This window comes from Sorex fumeus, unplaced genomic scaffold, assembly GCF_029834395.1.
Source record: "Sorex fumeus unplaced genomic scaffold, SorFum_2.1 ptg000032l, whole genome shotgun sequence".
NCBI lineage: Eukaryota > Metazoa > Chordata > Mammalia > Eulipotyphla > Soricidae > Sorex > Sorex fumeus.
This window is the reverse complement of record NW_026606089.1, coordinates 11,190,178-11,206,259: the sequence shown is the minus strand read 5'-3', so window position 1 is coordinate 11,206,259 and position 16,082 is coordinate 11,190,178. Positions and strand designations below refer to the sequence as shown.

Genomic DNA, 16,082 nt, shown 5'->3' with positions numbered 1-16,082 from the left:
CCAGGAAAAGTCCTTCTGGCTCTGAGTCTGCGCTCCTCTGAGAGCTGGTGGCCAGACCTGACCCACGGCTTGGCCAGCAGGGCCCGGTGTGAGGGACAGACATGCACAGGCAAGACCCTCAGGGAATCCAGCAACAGAGCTACAGCGGGCTGGGCACTTGCCTTGCATGCCGCAGACCTGAGTTTGACCACAGCACTGCAGAGGGTCCCCAGAGCACTGCCAAGCGAGCCCTGAGGACCTTTGGGCGTGGCACTCCCCCTGAGAAAGAATAAAAACAAACAGGGAACAGCTTGGAAGGATGGTGCGTGGGGCTCCCTCTGAGGGTGTTTTGAAATGGAGCTGGCCTTGGCCGAGGTGGCAGGGGAGGTGGGCCCAGCCAGGAGGGTCTAGGACTCTGCACATTCAGTCCCTTCTAGGATATTCCAGAAATCTGGAGAAGGTTAGGAACCTCGACTCCAGGGCTCAGCAGCCCAAGATGGGTTCCTGGCTGGCTCATCACTTTTTTTTCAGTTTTAGTGTGACATCTGGAAGTGCTCAGGGGTTACTCCTAGCTCTGCATCCAGGAATCACACCTGACAGTGCTTGGGGGATTCTATAGGGTGCCAGGAATCAAGCCTGGGTCAGCCATGTGCAAGGCAAACACCCGCCCTGCTGTACTAATGCTCCAGCCCCACCAGCATTTTATTTTTTTGCTCTTTGGGTCACACCCGGCGATGCACAGAGGTTACTCCTCACTCTGCACTCAGGAGTTACTCCTGGTGGTGCTCGGGGGACCATATGGGATACTGGGAATCGAACCCGAGTCAGCCACATGCAACGCAAACACCCTACCCGCTGTGCTATGCTCCAGCCCCCTCCCCCCCCCATCATTTTAACTCTCCAAGCTTTTTGCTTCCCCATCTGGAAACTGGTGCGTGAGGTGAGAGCCGAGCCTGTACGAGCCTCCCAGGCAGTGCCCCTAGAACCACAGGCGAGTCGTAATAAGCCCTTTATTACCTGTTGATAAAAAAAGGAGATGCACAAACACTTCTGCTGGATGCCCCACACGGGGGGCAGGCACTGTCAGAACTCATTCGGCTAGGGAAGGTCCCCCAGCCGGAGGCAGAACGGAGATAGGGCCCTGTCCTGAGCAGCTGGCCCGGGCTGAGAAAGGAAGGGAGGGCAGTGGCTCAGGCCTCAGGCAGGGAATGTGCAAACGCCGAGGCCTCTGGGAGTGGTGGGTAGGGGCCTCCACGCGGAAGCACGCGGAAGCCCGGAGCACCGTGTTCCCCTGTGTGGGCAGACACATGTGTCCCCACATGAGAACGGGTGTCTGCATGCAGCTTACATACAAGAGAGCAGATCAAAAGGGGCCCCTGGTGGGAACTGGGGGGGGCAAGTAGAGGCTTTACTCCCAGAGCTTGAGGAAGTAGCTTAGAGAAGTCTCTGGAAGCCAAGGGGCGAGGGGAGGGCCCTACACGGCGGCGGCCTCAGGAGCCCAGGCCGTCCTGTCGCCTCTGCAGCACCTCAATGACGCTGCCAATGCCGTCCTCGGGCACCTGCGGACACGTGGGCAGAGAGGGCAGGGCTGAAGCCACCCACCAACTCCCTGATCCTGATCCCCACCCCACACACCCCATCAGTGTCCCTCCGGATGTCCCTCACCCCCCACCTCCTGCCCAGTCCATGGCCCTCACCAGGGCATGGTCGAAGTTGAAGGTGCTGATGTAGTAGGCAGAGATGTCAGCCGCGGCCAGGGGCCCCGCAATCTGGGCCACGATCCCGCATTCATCTGAGGAGTGAGGAGGGACATGGTTTTTTTTGTTTTTTGTTTCTTTTGGGCGGGGAGGGCGTTGTTCTGGGGTCACACCTGGTGGTACACAGGGGTTACTCCTGAGAGGGCTCAGGGGACCATAGAGGGTGCCCGGGATTGAACCTGAGCAGGCTGCATGCAAGGCAAGCTCCCCCCCGCCCATTATCATTCTGGCCCCGAGGAGGGGGCCCATGAACTTGTTGTATTTATTTTTTATTTATTTTTGCTTTTTGGGTCACACCCGGCCAGGCGCAGAGGTTACTCTCAAAAATTACTGCTCTCAAAAATTACTCCTGGCAGTGCTCAGGGGACCATATGGAATGCTGGGAATCGAACCCGGGTCAACCGCATTAAAGGCAAACTCCCTACCCACTGTGCTACCGCTCCAGCCCCGAAGGGGGCCCATGAAGTTTATCATGCACCCCACGACACGCACCCTCCCCCGCCCCGGTTCCCGACACACAAGGCGCTGTCCTCACCAAAGCCCAGGGGCTGGCCGCCAATGCGTACCATCCGCCACAGCTCGCCTGAGGAACTGGTCAGCAGGAGGTCACTGGGGAACCTGGGGAGACAGGCTGGGGATAGGGCTCTTCTGGACCCTCCCTGCCCCACTGTGTGCCCTGGCAACCCCAACGCCTGGCACCCGCCCTTCCCTCCCGGGGCTGGCCGAGGGCCACCGCCTGCCCCAGGCTCCCGCGGGTGCCCGTACTTCTTCTGCGTCTCGGCATCCATGACGATGGAGATGTAGCCCTCGATGAGGGAGAAGGCGAAGAATGTGATGGAGCTGGGCCCGGGCCCACCCGCAGCTACGTCTTTGGGGGCACTAGGAAGAGAGGGGAGGGTGCTGCCAGGACCAGCCCAGCCTCCCCCCGCCAGCCCCCGTCCTTCTTTCCCCAGTCAGCCCCCCGGGAGTATCTCTGAGCTACTTCTCTCAGCTGTCCAAGGCCCCAGGATCTCTCACGGGGATGGGCGGGTATAGCAGACAAGCCCAGGCTGTGCCAAAGATGCAGAACCCCAGAACCAAGGGCGCGGGGGCCAGCGAGGGCGTGGCTTAGGGGTGGCTCTGATCACAGGAGGGGACAGCAGAAGCTTCCCGAACCTCAGCAGAGCTCAGAACCCCAAGAGACAGAAGAGGCGAGAGCTGCAGAAGCAGGGGACCGCAGAGGGGAGGAGAGGAGGGAACAAGGCTCACCTGTGCGAGTAGAAGAGGACATCAATGAGGGTGGTGGCAATGGCTGGCAGTGTCTCGGGGTCCAGTGTGAGGACACAGAAGCGGTTCTGTGGGCTCTGGATGGGGTGCACCGTGGGGCTGGGGCCTGCTGGGGAGGGAGGGGGCAGTGAAGACCGGGCGTAGCTGGGGCTTGGGCGCCCCCTGGTGGCCGACCAGGGAGAAGCCCAGACTTAGTTTAGGGCTCGGTCCTGCCTCCCGACCCGCCTCCCAGACGCGTCCCTTCTCCCTGGGAATCGCACTGGTCTCCCCAGCAAACAGGACCCACACACACCAGGGAAGGGCCCTGGTGGGACAAGGCGGCCCTGCCCAGGTTGGTCTCCCCAGCACACAGGACCCACACACACCAGGGAAGGCGGGCCCTGCTCAGGTTTGGGTGTTGGGGTGCAGGGGACCCTCACCATGCTGTGCCCGGGGAAAGCCATTGCTGGAATCGTCTCTGGTGATGGCCACGGGCTCCCCGCCCACTTCTCGGTAAATGTCGAACTCCCCGGCCAGGGTGTGGATGACCACAGACAGGTCCTGCTCACGCACCTGCACCACAGGGAGAAGTCGGTGGAGGACGCGCCCCCACGCCCCCCAGCCCCTACCTTTCCGCCAGCGCCCATGGGCAACGCACCAGGATGAAGTCCGTCTGGTACGTGGACAGCATCAGCACAGACACGTGGTGCTCGGCCAGCGGCGCGATGACGGAGCGGGCAATCTTGGTGACCCCAGCAGCCTGCACAGCCGCGCCACTGGGGGACGACACGTTCAGCACCAGCCAAGTGGCCTCGGCCACTTGCAGGAACTCGGACGCGGGCAGCTCTGCAGGCAGGGCAGGGGCGCAGGGCCCGTCAGGTACCGCAGGGCTGGTCCCCGCCGGATGCTGTGCAGGGCTCGACCCAGGGCTGGTCTGGAAACGGGGGCTGGTCTCCCCCCAAGCTCTGGTGGCCTGCCAGGGACTCCAACTCCCCTGTTAAGACAGGGGCTTGAGAGTCGGAGCTGGAGCCCGGGGCCCAAACCCCGGCTTCACCACTCCCTCGTGGAGCACCTGGCTGGAGCGGGGCACGGGCACAGGGCACTGAAGTCTCCGTTTATCATTCACCGGAGGGGACGTGGATTAAGAGGCATCTCCCGCCAGGGGGCGCCAGCACACAGGCTTGGCGGGGGACTGCCCAGCCCCGCAGCAGACCTAGACTTGCCTCCCGTACAAACGGGGAAACTAAGGCTTCACTCGAACCGCCAGGAGAGGGTAGACACAGCTCGGATTGCAGGGTGGGGAGATGTGTCAGTTCCAGCATCTAGTCCAGAACAGGGCGCCGGGCCAGGGTGGCTGCTGCTGGCCCCCCAGAACCCGCCCCGGGCTGGCCGCCGGCGTCTGCATTCCTTCTGCAACCCTCAGCCTCCTGGAGTTTGCAGACCGGTGGCCAGGGTGTGACCCACGCTGGGCGGGGGAAAGAATGGCCCGCGGGCTACAGTGGCCACAGGAACTCGGTCCTGACACTCGGTCCTGCTCGGGGCCCTTCACAGCCCTGTTTATGGGGGGGGGGGGGATCAGAACCAGAGCTGGATCCACTTTACATAAGAGGAAACAAACAGTTCAGAGGTGGGGAAGTGTTATGGGCGCACAGCCAGAAGAAGGTGCAGCTGAACTGGAACCCAGACCCATCTGCTTTCGAGGCGGGAGCTCTTGGGACCCGGGTCCCGGCCCCTGCAGAGAACCCCAAAGAAGGGCGTTCCCTTGCGCCCCCTCCCCAGCCCAGCCCCCACCTTTGAAGCCCTCCTCGTCCACCATGAGCGTGTAATCCTCGGGGGTCTCCGTCAGGCTGAAGAACTTGCACCTGGTTAGGGGCGGGGGCGCACTTCAGCCTGGGACGGGCGGGGTGGGGGTGGGGTGGACGTTGCTCTTTCCCCCTCCCCTCCGGGAAGCCGTGCCCGGCGGGGGCTTCTGTCCCCCTCCGCCCTCGGTCCTCGCCCCGGGCAGCGAGCTGGGTGTGGGCTCCACCTCTGCTTTCCGCCTCTGGGCCGCGGGGGCCCCCCGCCCCTCCGTTCCAGGAGAGGGGAGCGGCTCGCACGCGGGGGACAGCCCAAGGGGCGGCGGACCCTGCGCCCCCAGCGGCCAGACCTGGGGGCCGGCGCGCGGCGCGCAGCCAGCTCCCCCCGGTGCCCGGGAGCAGGGCCCGCAGCTGGCACCGCTCGGGGTTAAGCGCGGGCCGCGCCGGGCTGTTGGCGCCCTCGCCGCCCCGGGAAGGGGCCTGCCGGGGCCGGATAGGCGGCGGTCCCGGGGAGGGCAGGCGAGGCCGGATGGCGGCCGGAGACGCAGGGCCCTCCCCGCCCGCTCCCGCTCGGCCGCGGCGACCCAACCGCCCGAACCTGTCCCGGAGCCCCCGCCGAGCCCACCCCAGGCGCGCACCCCCGAACCCGAGCGCGCACCGGCTGCGGCGGGGCAGGAAGAGCAGCTTGATGAGCGGGTGGGTGTAGAGCCAGAGACCCGGGCGGGCGAGGCTCAGGACCCGCACCCGGTGCTCTAGGATGTGCAGCTCCATCGCGGCGCGCGCCTCCCGGACCCCGCGGCCAGCCGGACCCAGGCCGCGCCGGGGGCGGGACGGTGGGGGCGGCGCCGGGGGGGCGCGAGGGAGACGCGGCGCGCGCGGCTGCAAACCCACGCCGCCCGCTACGCCGCCGACCCGCTCCCCGGGCACGCCCTGCGGGCCGCGGCCTATCCGCGCCGGCCACGCCCCCTCCGGGCGCCCCGGGCCGCTCGCGGGTCCTTTCGGTCCGCCGAGCCCCGCCCCCGGCCGGCTCCGGAATCACTGGCTCGCGGCGCTCCCCAAGCCTCCGAGCCCCGCCCCTGCCGCGCCCCCTCGCCCGACCCCGCCCTTTCCGTCGGTCGCGGCGCCGGGCTGTGGGGCTCGCGGGGCCTTTGGGTGGCTTCAGCGCTTGCAGCTCCCCGGTGGGCTTTTTTTTCTTTTTCTTTTTGCTTTTTGGATCACACCCGGCGATGCACAGGGGTTACTCCTGGCTCTGCACTCGGGAGTTACTCCTGGCGGTGCTCAGGGGACCATATGGGATGCTGGGAATCGAACCCGGGTCGGCTGCGTGCAAGGCAAACGCCCTACCCGCTGTGCTATCGCTCCAGCCCCCTCCCCGGTGCACTTTTTTTTTCCCTTCTTGGGTCACACCTGGCGATGCACAGGGGTTACTCCTGGCTCTGCACTCAGGAATCACCCCTGGCAGTGCTCAGGGGACCATATGGGATGCTGGGAATCAAACCCAGATAGGCCGTGTGCAAAGAAAACGCCCTACCTGCTGTGCTATTGCTCCAGCCCCCCGGTGGGCTTTTTAAAAAGATTTCTCATCGTTGAAGCATGGAAGGGCCAGTGGGGTGAGGGTGCAGCGGGCAGGCTGGGCGAGCCTGTGGTTGGTCCCAGCCAAGTGCCCTGGCATCTTTCTCCCTCCTTCCTCTCAGCATAGAGCATGGCCACGAGGGCGGGCAGAGGCGATGGTGACAAAATTCCTAGTCCTGGGGCCAGAGCGATAAATAGTACAGTGGGTAGGGTGCTAGCCTTGCACGAGGCCGATCTGGGTTCGTTCCTCAGCATCCCATCCCATATCGTACCCCCCCCACCCTACCCCCGAAAGCGCAGAGCCAGGAGTAAGTCCTGAGCAGGGCCATAGCCAGATTTTAGGCCTCACCCTTCATTCTAACCAATCCCAAAAGTGCTTGTGCCAGAAGTGCCCAGAGCTCAGACGTTTGGGGACAGGCCCATGCAACTGGTGCTCACTTGAGGCCTGAACCCTACTCAGGTCATCCTAAATGAACAGCCACTAGCAGAATCCAGTTTTCCTGAGCACATCCAAATTTGCCTCAGGCCTGGGGGTTGGAAAGATTGTACAGCGGGGAAGGGTACTTGCCTTGCACATGGCTGGCCTGGGTTTGATCCCTGGCACTGTGTATGGTCCCCTGAGCCCACCAGGAGTGATCCCTGAGCACAGTCCTGAGCACTGCTGGGTGTGACCTCGAACCAAATAATTTTGAAGAATAATTTTTTCTTTTTTTTTTTTTTTTTTTTGCTTTTTGGGTCACACCTGGTAATGCACAGGGGTTACTCCTGGCTCTGCACTCAGGAATTACTCCTGACCGTGCTCAGGGGACCATATGGGATGCTGGGAATCAAACCCGGGTCAGTTGCGTGCAAGGCAAACGCCCTACCCGTTGTGCTCTCTCTCCAGCCCCAAGAATAACAAAATTTTAAGAGACAAATTTGCTTCAAGTCAAAGGAGGCCTCCAGCACTGGCAGGCACCCCAGCTATGAGGTTTATTAGAATTATTAGAACCCTCGGGCATATTTCAGTGTCCGGACTGGATTCAGATCAGGCCTTCTCTGGTCTAAGACCCCATGGCGAAGGAGGCACCAGTACACTGGGCTGGTCCAGTAACAGGACTGAGCATGCTGGGGGGTGGGGGGGCTTATTTGTCCCCTGCATCCCTGGGCCTCAAGATCTGACGCTCTGAACCATGCAGGTTAAAGCATGGGACCCAGCAGGCCTGCACAGGTCTCCAGCCGGCTGGGGAGCCTCACTGTAGACAGATGGAAGCCAGACCCCAAGTCTCTTCCTGGTCTCGTGGGCTCCCAGGGGACACTACACATCTTGGCCTGTCCCCTGCAAGGCCACAAGGGGAATGTCCTCAAAGACAGTTCCTCAGATGGCACTGACGGCTCACACAGACGGGATGGAAAACCACAGGGATGAGGGATAAGAGGCAGGAAGTGGGTGGCCTGCCCTGAAAGGCTTATGTGACCCCTGACCCTCCCAGGTCTCAGTATCCCTGGCTGAACCAGGACAAGATGTTCTGGGCTGAGGCCCTGGGATGCCTGAAAGCTCCCTGGGAGGCGCTCAACCTCCCCCTCCCACTCCCCCCATGGCCCAGCCCAGCTTGGTGGCCTGCCAGGAACAGCCGCTATTGTTTGACTGGAAAAGCCGCTTCCTCAGCAGAGGGGGGCCTCTCTCAGGGACACCCTGTCCTCGCCCTTGCCAGTCATCAGGTTATGACCACAGCACTGGCCTGGGTCCTGATCCCCCGTAGTAGAGTCGGGTCATCTGGCACCCTGCTCAGGAGAGAGAGATACAGTGCTCTGGGTATAAATCTGGACCAGTTTCTTCTTTTTTCACTCACCACTCTGTTTGCTCATCTGTAAAATGGGAATAACAGATTCTATCTGATCAGGCACCAGCCAGCCTGCCACAGGGTTCAGTCACTAGCAAGAGGCCGTTTGTCAGAGATCAGACTTCTAGGCCCCAGAAATAGTGCAATGCGGGGAGCACAGGCTTTGCACGCAGAAGCCTGGATTGGATCCCCAGCACTGCATGGTCCTCCAAACAGCACTGGGAATGGACCCCCAAGCACAGAGCTAGGAGTAGGACACTTTGAGGTGTGGCCCTGAAATAAAACAAAAGGAGAGAGGCACAAACTCTACCCCTGGCCCCTCTTTTGCCTCCGGTGGAGATCTGACTGAGCACGCGGGGTCATTTGTGTCTCCCCACCCTCGGCACCAGGACCTTACCCAGAATGTGCCCTCAGAACCTTACTGAGTAACTAGTGACGACAAACCCTTGACCTTGGATTACAAAACTGAGATTACCAAGCACTGGGGGAGGAGGTGGGGAGAAGTAGCCTAAGGACAGTGGTGCCCTGGGCACATGGGTGATGGTGAGGTGTAGTAACTACATCAAGACTATAAATAGGGCTGGAATGATAGTACAGCGAGGAGGGTATTTGCGCATCCCATATGGTAGTTTCTGAGTGCAGAGCCAGGAGTAACCCCGAGCATGCTGGGTGTGACCCAAAAAGCCAACAACAACAGCAACCCATAAACATTAACACTATTGGGGCCGGAGCGATAGCACAGAGGGTAGGGTGTTTGCCTTGCACGTGGCCAACCTGGGTTCAATCCCAGCATCCCATATGGTCCCCCCAGCACCACCAGGAGTAATTCCTGAGTGCATGACTCAGGAGTAACCCCTGAGCATCACTGGGTGTGACCCAAAAAGTAAAAAAAAAAAAATTAACACTATTATACCAGCTTGGCCAGTGTGGATGGAGATGCACTCATGCATGATGAAGACTTGCTGGATTCGAGGACAGGAGAAAGCGAAGGATCAGAGTTGAGGGTCTCCCACTAGCCAACTACCAAGGAGTCAGGGGGAGAAGCAGACTCCGTGCGAACTCTGGGCCAGGCTGTTTTCACTTGGGACGCCCCAGAGTGGGGCGGGTGAGAGCCCTCCACAACCCAAGGGACCCAGCCCTGGCCTCCACTAGCCAACCGCCACCACACTCCAGGCCACTTTCTGGACCGCGTGGCCGCTTTGCGGCTGCACGACACATTAAACACTTCCTACCCATTTTCCATAATTACCACACCATATTTAATGGGGTTCAGACAGTAGGCAACAAAAATATATATATATATATATATATATATATATATATACACACACCTCTTGGAGAGCCCGGCAAGATACCAAGAGTATCCTGCCTGCACAGGCAGAGCCTGGCAAGCTCCCCGTGGCATATTCGATATGCCAAAAACAGTAACAATAGCAGGTCTCATTCCCCTAACCCTGAAAGAGCCTCCAATCGTTGGGAAAGATGAGTAAGGAGAGGCTGCTAAAATCTCAGGCTGGGAGGAATAGAGACGTTACTGGCTCCCGCTCGGGTAAATCAAGGAACAACGGGATGACAGTGATACAGTGATTATAAAACATGTCACCTTAACTACAATACTGATAGTAAAATTAATTTTAAAAAAAAGAAATTAAGGGGCCAGAGCGATAGTACAGCGGGTAGAGTGTTTGCCTTGCACGTGGCCAACTTGGGTTCAATCCCCTGCATCCCATATGGTCCCCCCGCACTGCCAGGAGTAATTCCTGAGTGCTAGGACTACCCCTGAGCATTGCTGGGTATGACCTAAAAAGCAAAAAAAAAAAAAAAAAAGAAAGAAAATAAATAAATTAATAAATTAAGGGGGCCAGAGAAATAGTACAGGAGATAAGGCACTTGTCTGCACACAGCTGACCAAGATTCGATCCCCATCATCCCATATGGTCTCCCCGAGCATTGCCAGGGTGAACCCTGAGCATAAATCCAGGAATAACCCCTAAGCATCGCTGAGTGTGGCCCAAAACCAAACCAAACCAAATAAAAAATGAGAATTCCTGGCATCCTAAATGGCATCTAGGCCAGGCTTTGGAGAAGGAAGACCCTCATGAGACATCGTTAAGGGGCCACTTACTCTCAGCGATGGGTGGGTAGCGATCAAGGCCCGGGGCATACATCCACACAGCCCCTCCCTGGGCTCCAGCCCTGGGACCCTCGATCCATAGAGGGCAGAGATGCGGCAGAGGCGGATGAGGTAAGCAACAACGGGGCCATAAACAGGAGCTGACCCTGGATCAGGATTCCTACCAGGTCCTCTTCAGAAGGTCCTCGAACTGAGCTGGGGACGGGAAGTGCGTGGGGGGTCTATAGGCCATGGAGATGAGATGTTGAGCCCCCGGGGGGCACCCCTTTCCAGCTCCCAGCTGCACACCAGTTCTCTACACAAGTTTATTTCTGTACAAAACCATGTTTCTATTTTACACAAAGACAACCCCACCCTCCTCCCCCCCTTCCCCTCACATTAGTCCCCTGGCACTAGGGAGCGTCTCCCTAGAAGATGGGGCTGGGTGAGGACCCACCCACTGGCCTGCACTTCTGCCATTCCTCACTGGGCCCGTCCTGAGCTCCACTCTGGAGAAAATAAATAAGGAGTCTCAGGCAGTATCTGTGCTGGGCCAGCCAGACCCTCTGGTCCCGCAGGCGCTGGAGTGTCAGTTCATGAATGGTGTTGGTGCGTAGGGAGCCTGAGCAGAGGCCTGACCCGCCGGGGTTACAAGTAGGTGTCCTCACTCTCCTGGGAGGTCAGGCTTTCTTGGGAGCGGTGATGGGCTGGGTCCTGGGGAGCTGAGTCCTGGGGGACTGGGTCCTGGGAGGCTGGCTTCTGGCGGACAGGGTGGTCCGAGGACACGTTCTGTGGGGGGTGTGCGTCTCCTGCCGCAGCTGCCACTTTGACTAGACTTGGGGTGACGGTCTTGTCCGCCTCCTCACTTGCTTTCGCCGGCGTCCGCTGCTCCTTCTGTACCTGCTCGCGCTGCTTGGACTTGCCTTTGGAGCCAGGCAGGGGGGCATCGGGGGACAGGCGGATGGACGGCGAAGGCTGCAAGGAGGGTCGGGGGCCTGGCTCGGCGTCCAGGATGGCCTTGGCCCCATGCAGCCTGGGCGGGGAGTGGCACTGCAGCTCCCCCCGAGTCTCCTGCCAGCGGCGCAGCTGGATGAGGTGTTCACGCTCGATCTGGCGCTCGGTCACTGGCAACTCAACCACCTGTGGGGATGGGGACAGGCAGGTGGGCACCAGGAAGGAGCTTCCCTTTTGCCCGCCAGCCCGGGTTCCTGCTGTCACTCAGCACCCCCAGCTCTGACCCTAGGAAGCACTGGGAGGGAGCTCCAATCCCACCTCCTCAGACTCTCCACGGCTCTCACAGGCCATGCGCCTCATCCCAATCCCGGAGACCCCGACGTTCCACCAAGAAAAAGGGAAACTAAAGCTGCGATCACGGGTGTGGTGGCAGGAGAGAGCGGGGGCCGAGGGGCTCAAGCTCCAAAACAGTTCGGATAATCGCGGGCTTCTCTATGGCCCCCTCTTCTCGTTCTGACAGAAGGATGGGTCCTCCCCACACCACTGTGGTAGCTGAGACTGGTATGCGTGACCCACCCTCCACCAGCGGGCCCCCACAACTGTGCCCTCCCTCCGGCCTGACCTCCTGGACCAGGAAGGCTTCCTGCATGATCTTTGGGCTGAGGCTCCGCAGCCGCTCGATAGTCTCGTACTGGCCCTGGCAGGCTTTGAGCTTCTCAGGAGAGCCGAGCGCGTGCTTGAGCAGCACCAGCCCCACGCGGAAGATGATCTTGACTCCTGCGTGGCGGGGGCAGGCGCTGAGTGCACGGCGGCCGTGCGGAAACCGAGCCCCCCCACCCCCTCTGTGGGATGGGCCGGGGCCAGGGGTGCTCCCCCGAGCCCACCCCAGTACCTTCACAGAAGAACATGTCCCAGACGCGCAGCACGGAGCTCCAGGGCAGGGTGCGGGCGAAGGCACACATGAACCACTCTGTCATGTAGAGCAGCGGGTCGATCTTCTGCCGGCTCAGGTGCTTGTGGGCCACCGGCGACACCTTCTGCAGCAGCGAGAAGAGGATCTCCCCATCCAGCTGGATCGCCTCCTGTGGGGACAGCGAGACCAGGGGCCATGACGACGATGGGGCTGCGGCCAGGGCGGCGACTCTGCCTGAGCCCCCGGCCACTCCTCACCCAGCACATGGCTACTACAGACAGTGCTGGGAGGCCACACAAGCAAACCAGAGCCAGCGGGAGCCCCTCTGGAGTGGACAGCACAAAGGGGCGGAGTCGGAGAGGCGAGGACCTGGGGCTGGGAGCCCAGAGCAAGGGGCAGGGGCAGGGGCGGGGCAGGGATGCTGGGCTGGTATGTGCCGGAGGCCCTGCTTGTCAGGATGAAGAAATGCTCCCGGGGACCACAAAGCGGGTGGAAAAGGAGGAATCACGAGGGGAAGGAGGGGTAGGAAGGGGGCAGGCAGAGGCAGGAGAAACTTGGTGGAATTATTTCCAGGAACTGAATCCCACCCAGCAGACCAGACGGCTGGAAGCACAGGCTGAACCTCTCATGTGGGAGGCCCGGGAGCCCTGCCCCCCATCCCCCCATCTCCTCTCCCCTGTCCACCCCACGCCCCCTCCCAGCCCCGAGGACTTAGTCTGAAAGCAACAAAAGGCTGAGACAGTTCTTGGAGGGTAGAGGGTGGGGCAAGGGAGTCTCAGCCAGCGAGAAAGGCCTAGAGGGCCGCGGAGGGAGGGCAGAGGGCGGGCAGACGGCCGAAGCAGGGCCCGGCCAGGCGAGCACTCACCAGTTTCTCACTGTAGTAGCCGGGCAGGTACTTCTCACAGATCTGCACCAGGCACCAGAAGGCTTGCTACGGGCAAGAAAGATGTGAGGCCTTGCTTCGGGGTGTGCCCAGCTAGCTCCTCCCCTTCTCTGCCCCCCACCAGGGCTTCGGGGTACCTCCGCGGGCATGTGCATGAGCAGGACAGCAGCGATGGGGGCCTGGGCCTGGCAGTAGCCCTCCTCGGGCCGGTACAGGGTGTAGGCCTTCAGCACACGGAACAGGTCCTGCTGCCTGTGGAGAGGTCGGGAAGGCCAAGGATGGCAGGTCGCAGGGCCAGCAGGGATAGAGATCCCTGACCACCCCCTACCCTCACCTGTGCCCCCTTCTCCGCATCTGCATGTTCTCAGACAGGGGCTGACTGTGGTCATGAAGGTCAGTCAGTCTCGCTCTGAAGTACTCGAACTTTCACGTGACCAAGGGAAGTTGGGAGGGGCATTCCCAGTAACAACAGAGAGCAAAAGTTCCAAGCGAAAGCCGAGGGCAGGGCCCGAGAGATGGTGTATAGAGCGAGAGTGCACGCTTTGCACGCAGAAGCACAAGGTTCAAGCTCTGGCATGTGCGGTCCCTGCAACAATTTGAGGAACAATCTACAGTGCTGGGTGTGGAAAACAGAGGAGAGAGAAGAGAGAAGTGGGGGGGGGGAGGAAGAGAAGGAGGGAGAAAGAGAAGGAAGGAAGGAAGGGAGGGAGGGAGGGAGGGAGCGAGGGAGGGAGGGAGACAAAGAGTGAAAGAAAGGAGAGGGAGAGGGCAGGATGGACAGAGAGAGGGAGAGAGAAAAAGAAGGAAGGAGGGAGGAAGAAAGGAGGACAGGAAAGGAGGAAAGAAAGGAAGGAAGGAAGGAGGGAGGGGAGGGAGGGAGAGGAGGAAGGAGAAAAGGAGGAAGGAAGGAGGGGGGAGGGAGGGAGGGAAGGAGCTGAAGAGACAGTACAGTGGAAAGGGTGCTTGCCTTGCACCAGCCAGCCCAAGTTTGTCCCATACACCCCAATTACCCCAAGAAAGAAACCAAGTCAAGGGCAAACCGAGATGCGCTCCTGACATAGAGTAGAATATATCTAGGGGCCGGAGTGATGACACACTCCAGAAAGCGCCTGCCTTGCATGCGGCCAGCTGGGTTCAATTCCCAGCACCACATCTGGTCCTCCAAGCTCTCAGAAGTGGTCCTTGAGCACAGAGCCAGGATTAAACCCTGAGCACTGCCAGATGGGGCCTCAAAACAAAACAAAAGAATGTATCAGGGACTAGTCCAGAGAGATGGCTAAAAGGGCTGAACGTGTGCAGGTGGGAGGGTCTGATCCTTGGCCTTATATGGTCCCCTGAGCACCTCCAGGTGTGACTCAAAATCAAAAAAAAAAAAAAGTATCAGATTCTAGCCATGAGGGACTTCTCCACAGCTACGCCCCTCAGCCACGCCAACCTGCCTCAGATGTCTCTTCTGGTCCTCCGGCCCACCACACTGCTCCCCTCAACATCCCCTCCGCCTACACAACGCTTCCCAACCCTCTCTTTCACCACACCGAAACCTGTTCCCGAAAAAGGGCCAGTCCAGGCAGGCTCTGACTCTGGGGAGTAAATGATGGACGAACTGGGAAGGTAAGAAGACACAAGGGGAGCCATCAGGCTCGAACCAAAGGAGGGGAGCTTAAACTCTCGAGTTTACCACCCCACCCCAATAGTCGCGAGGCCCCTAAGACACCCACAAACTAATCTGACTTCCTCTGCTACCTGAAGTCCCCACCAGTCCTTGAAGCCTCGCATGCTCACCCGTGGCCCCCCCGGGACACAAACATCTCGTGGAAAGGAAACTGCCGGTGCAGGTCACGCTCAATCACGTCCAGCCACTTGGGATCCCCTGGTGACATGTCCAGCTCCTGGAAGCAAAGTCAAGGGCACATATAAGAAGACAGGGAGACATAATGGCACCGAGAAGCCCCACCCCCACATCACAGACAGGGGGCCTTCTTGAGGAAGGATCAAAAGCTCAAGCCGGGGGTAGGAGCCAAGTACAGTGGGAGAGCGTTTGTCGTACACACAGCTGACCAGGGTTTGATCCCTGGCATTGCGTATGGTCCCCCGAGCTGCCAGGAGTAATAATTTCTGAGTGCAGAGCTAGGTGTAACCCTGAGCATCACCGGATGTGGCTCAAAAACAAGCAGAAAACCCAGAAAGCTCAAGCCAGGAAGCCCTGGCAGGAACAAAGAACCAAGTGGGAAGGACCCTAGAGCCCTGAGGGGTGATCTGGGCTCCAGGAAGACCTGTGTGGGCAGGAGTATTCATTACAGCTAGGGCTGGAACTAATGTCTAGACGTTTCCCCAAGTGGGCAATACTGCCCCCTGGGGAGCACAGGACCACACTGGGGTGGGGGTGGGGTGGTGGCAAGTAGCATTGGGGCAACTGGGCAGGAGGGAGGCTCTTTCTCTTTGTTGCCTAGAAAGAAGGTAGACTGAAGGGGGGGGGGGCGTGGGGGAAGGGTTTGCTGATTGATTTCTCCCTCTCCCCCTGAAAAGAGGATGGCAGATCAAATAAGTTTGGTAAGTTTGGGAACCTCTGTTCTAGACAATTCACTGGAGCTCAAACACCTGATGTCACATCCTTCAGAAGAAAGGCTACTCTCAAAGCCACAGTGACCAACAGCTAGCAGCCCCTGAAATTAGATGTGAAGAGGAGCATCCATGGGCTGCACTAAGTCTTCTCAAGACCCAAAGACAGGTCCTATCAGTATTTATCACTGTTCACAGATGAGGAAACCAAAGGTCAAAAAAGAAATCACTTGCTAAAGATCATTAGCTAGAAAAAAAGGGCCAGGCCTGGAAATCAATTTCACACAGAGCCATCGATCCTATCTCCTCTGCCACCTGCCCCTCCTCATACATGGGGTTCTGTCTTTTAAGTTACGGGTGTATGTGTGTGAGAGAGAGAGACAGAGAGAGACCTACACAGCCCTGACTGGAAGGATATGACGTCTATGAAACCATTAACCTCAAACCATTAATTGTCAAACCACTGAGCTATTTCTTGGTGCTGGGGT

General features: G+C 59.6%; 2 protein-coding genes across 3 annotated transcripts in view; both read right to left on the bottom strand.

The window, feature by feature from the left end:
• Positions 1–975: 975 nt before the first annotated feature.
• On the bottom strand, positions 976–5,683 carry CASTOR1 (cytosolic arginine sensor for mTORC1 subunit 1). 2 transcript variants are annotated; one of them, XM_056116545.1, is made up of 9 exons: positions 5,436–5,683; positions 4,773–4,843; positions 3,640–3,827; positions 3,422–3,554; positions 2,985–3,111; positions 2,502–2,615; positions 2,272–2,354; positions 1,677–1,771; positions 976–1,538 (listed from the first exon to the last, which is right to left on the bottom strand). In XM_056116545.1, exons 1-9 carry the CDS (start codon positions 5,546–5,548, stop codon positions 1,470–1,472), a joined length of 993 nt encoding a protein of 330 aa, XP_055972520.1. In that variant the 5' UTR covers positions 5,549–5,683; the 3' UTR covers positions 976–1,469. The 2 variants fall into 2 exon arrangements, with proteins under 2 accessions (XP_055972520.1, XP_055972521.1); XM_056116546.1 differs by having other exon boundaries at positions 2,985–3,108; positions 5,436–5,682.
• Positions 5,684–10,659: 4,976 nt separating this feature from the next.
• The window catches only part of TBC1D10A (TBC1 domain family member 10A), a 37,986-nt gene continuing 32,563 nt past the window's right edge, over positions 10,660–16,082 (bottom strand). Inside the window, exons 4-9 of the mRNA XM_056116532.1 lie at positions 14,818–14,924; positions 13,173–13,287; positions 13,018–13,083; positions 12,132–12,321; positions 11,862–12,016; positions 10,660–11,425 (exon numbers count right to left, since the gene is read on the bottom strand). Coding sequence (XP_055972507.1) covers positions 10,934–11,425; positions 11,862–12,016; positions 12,132–12,321; positions 13,018–13,083; positions 13,173–13,287; positions 14,818–14,924 — 1,125 coding nt within the window. The 3' untranslated portion in view covers positions 10,660–10,933. The remainder of the gene's footprint in view (positions 11,426–11,861; positions 12,017–12,131; positions 12,322–13,017; positions 13,084–13,172; positions 13,288–14,817; positions 14,925–16,082) is intronic.

Bases quoted from the DNA above. Each gene is read 5' to 3' on its own strand.
- CASTOR1 (XM_056116545.1), bottom strand. From the start codon at position 5,548: ATGGAGCTGCACATCCTAGAGCACCGGGTGCGGGTCCTGAGCCTCGCC. The intron at 2,616-2,984 runs GTGAGCCTTGTT...CTCTCTTCCTAG, and splicing joins GTCCTCTTCTACTCGCACAG to TGCCCCCAAAGACGTAGCTG. The intron at 1,772-2,271 runs GTGAGGACAGCG...CTCACTCCTCAG, and splicing joins CGGCCAGCCCCTGGGCTTTG to ATGAATGCGGGATCGTGGCC.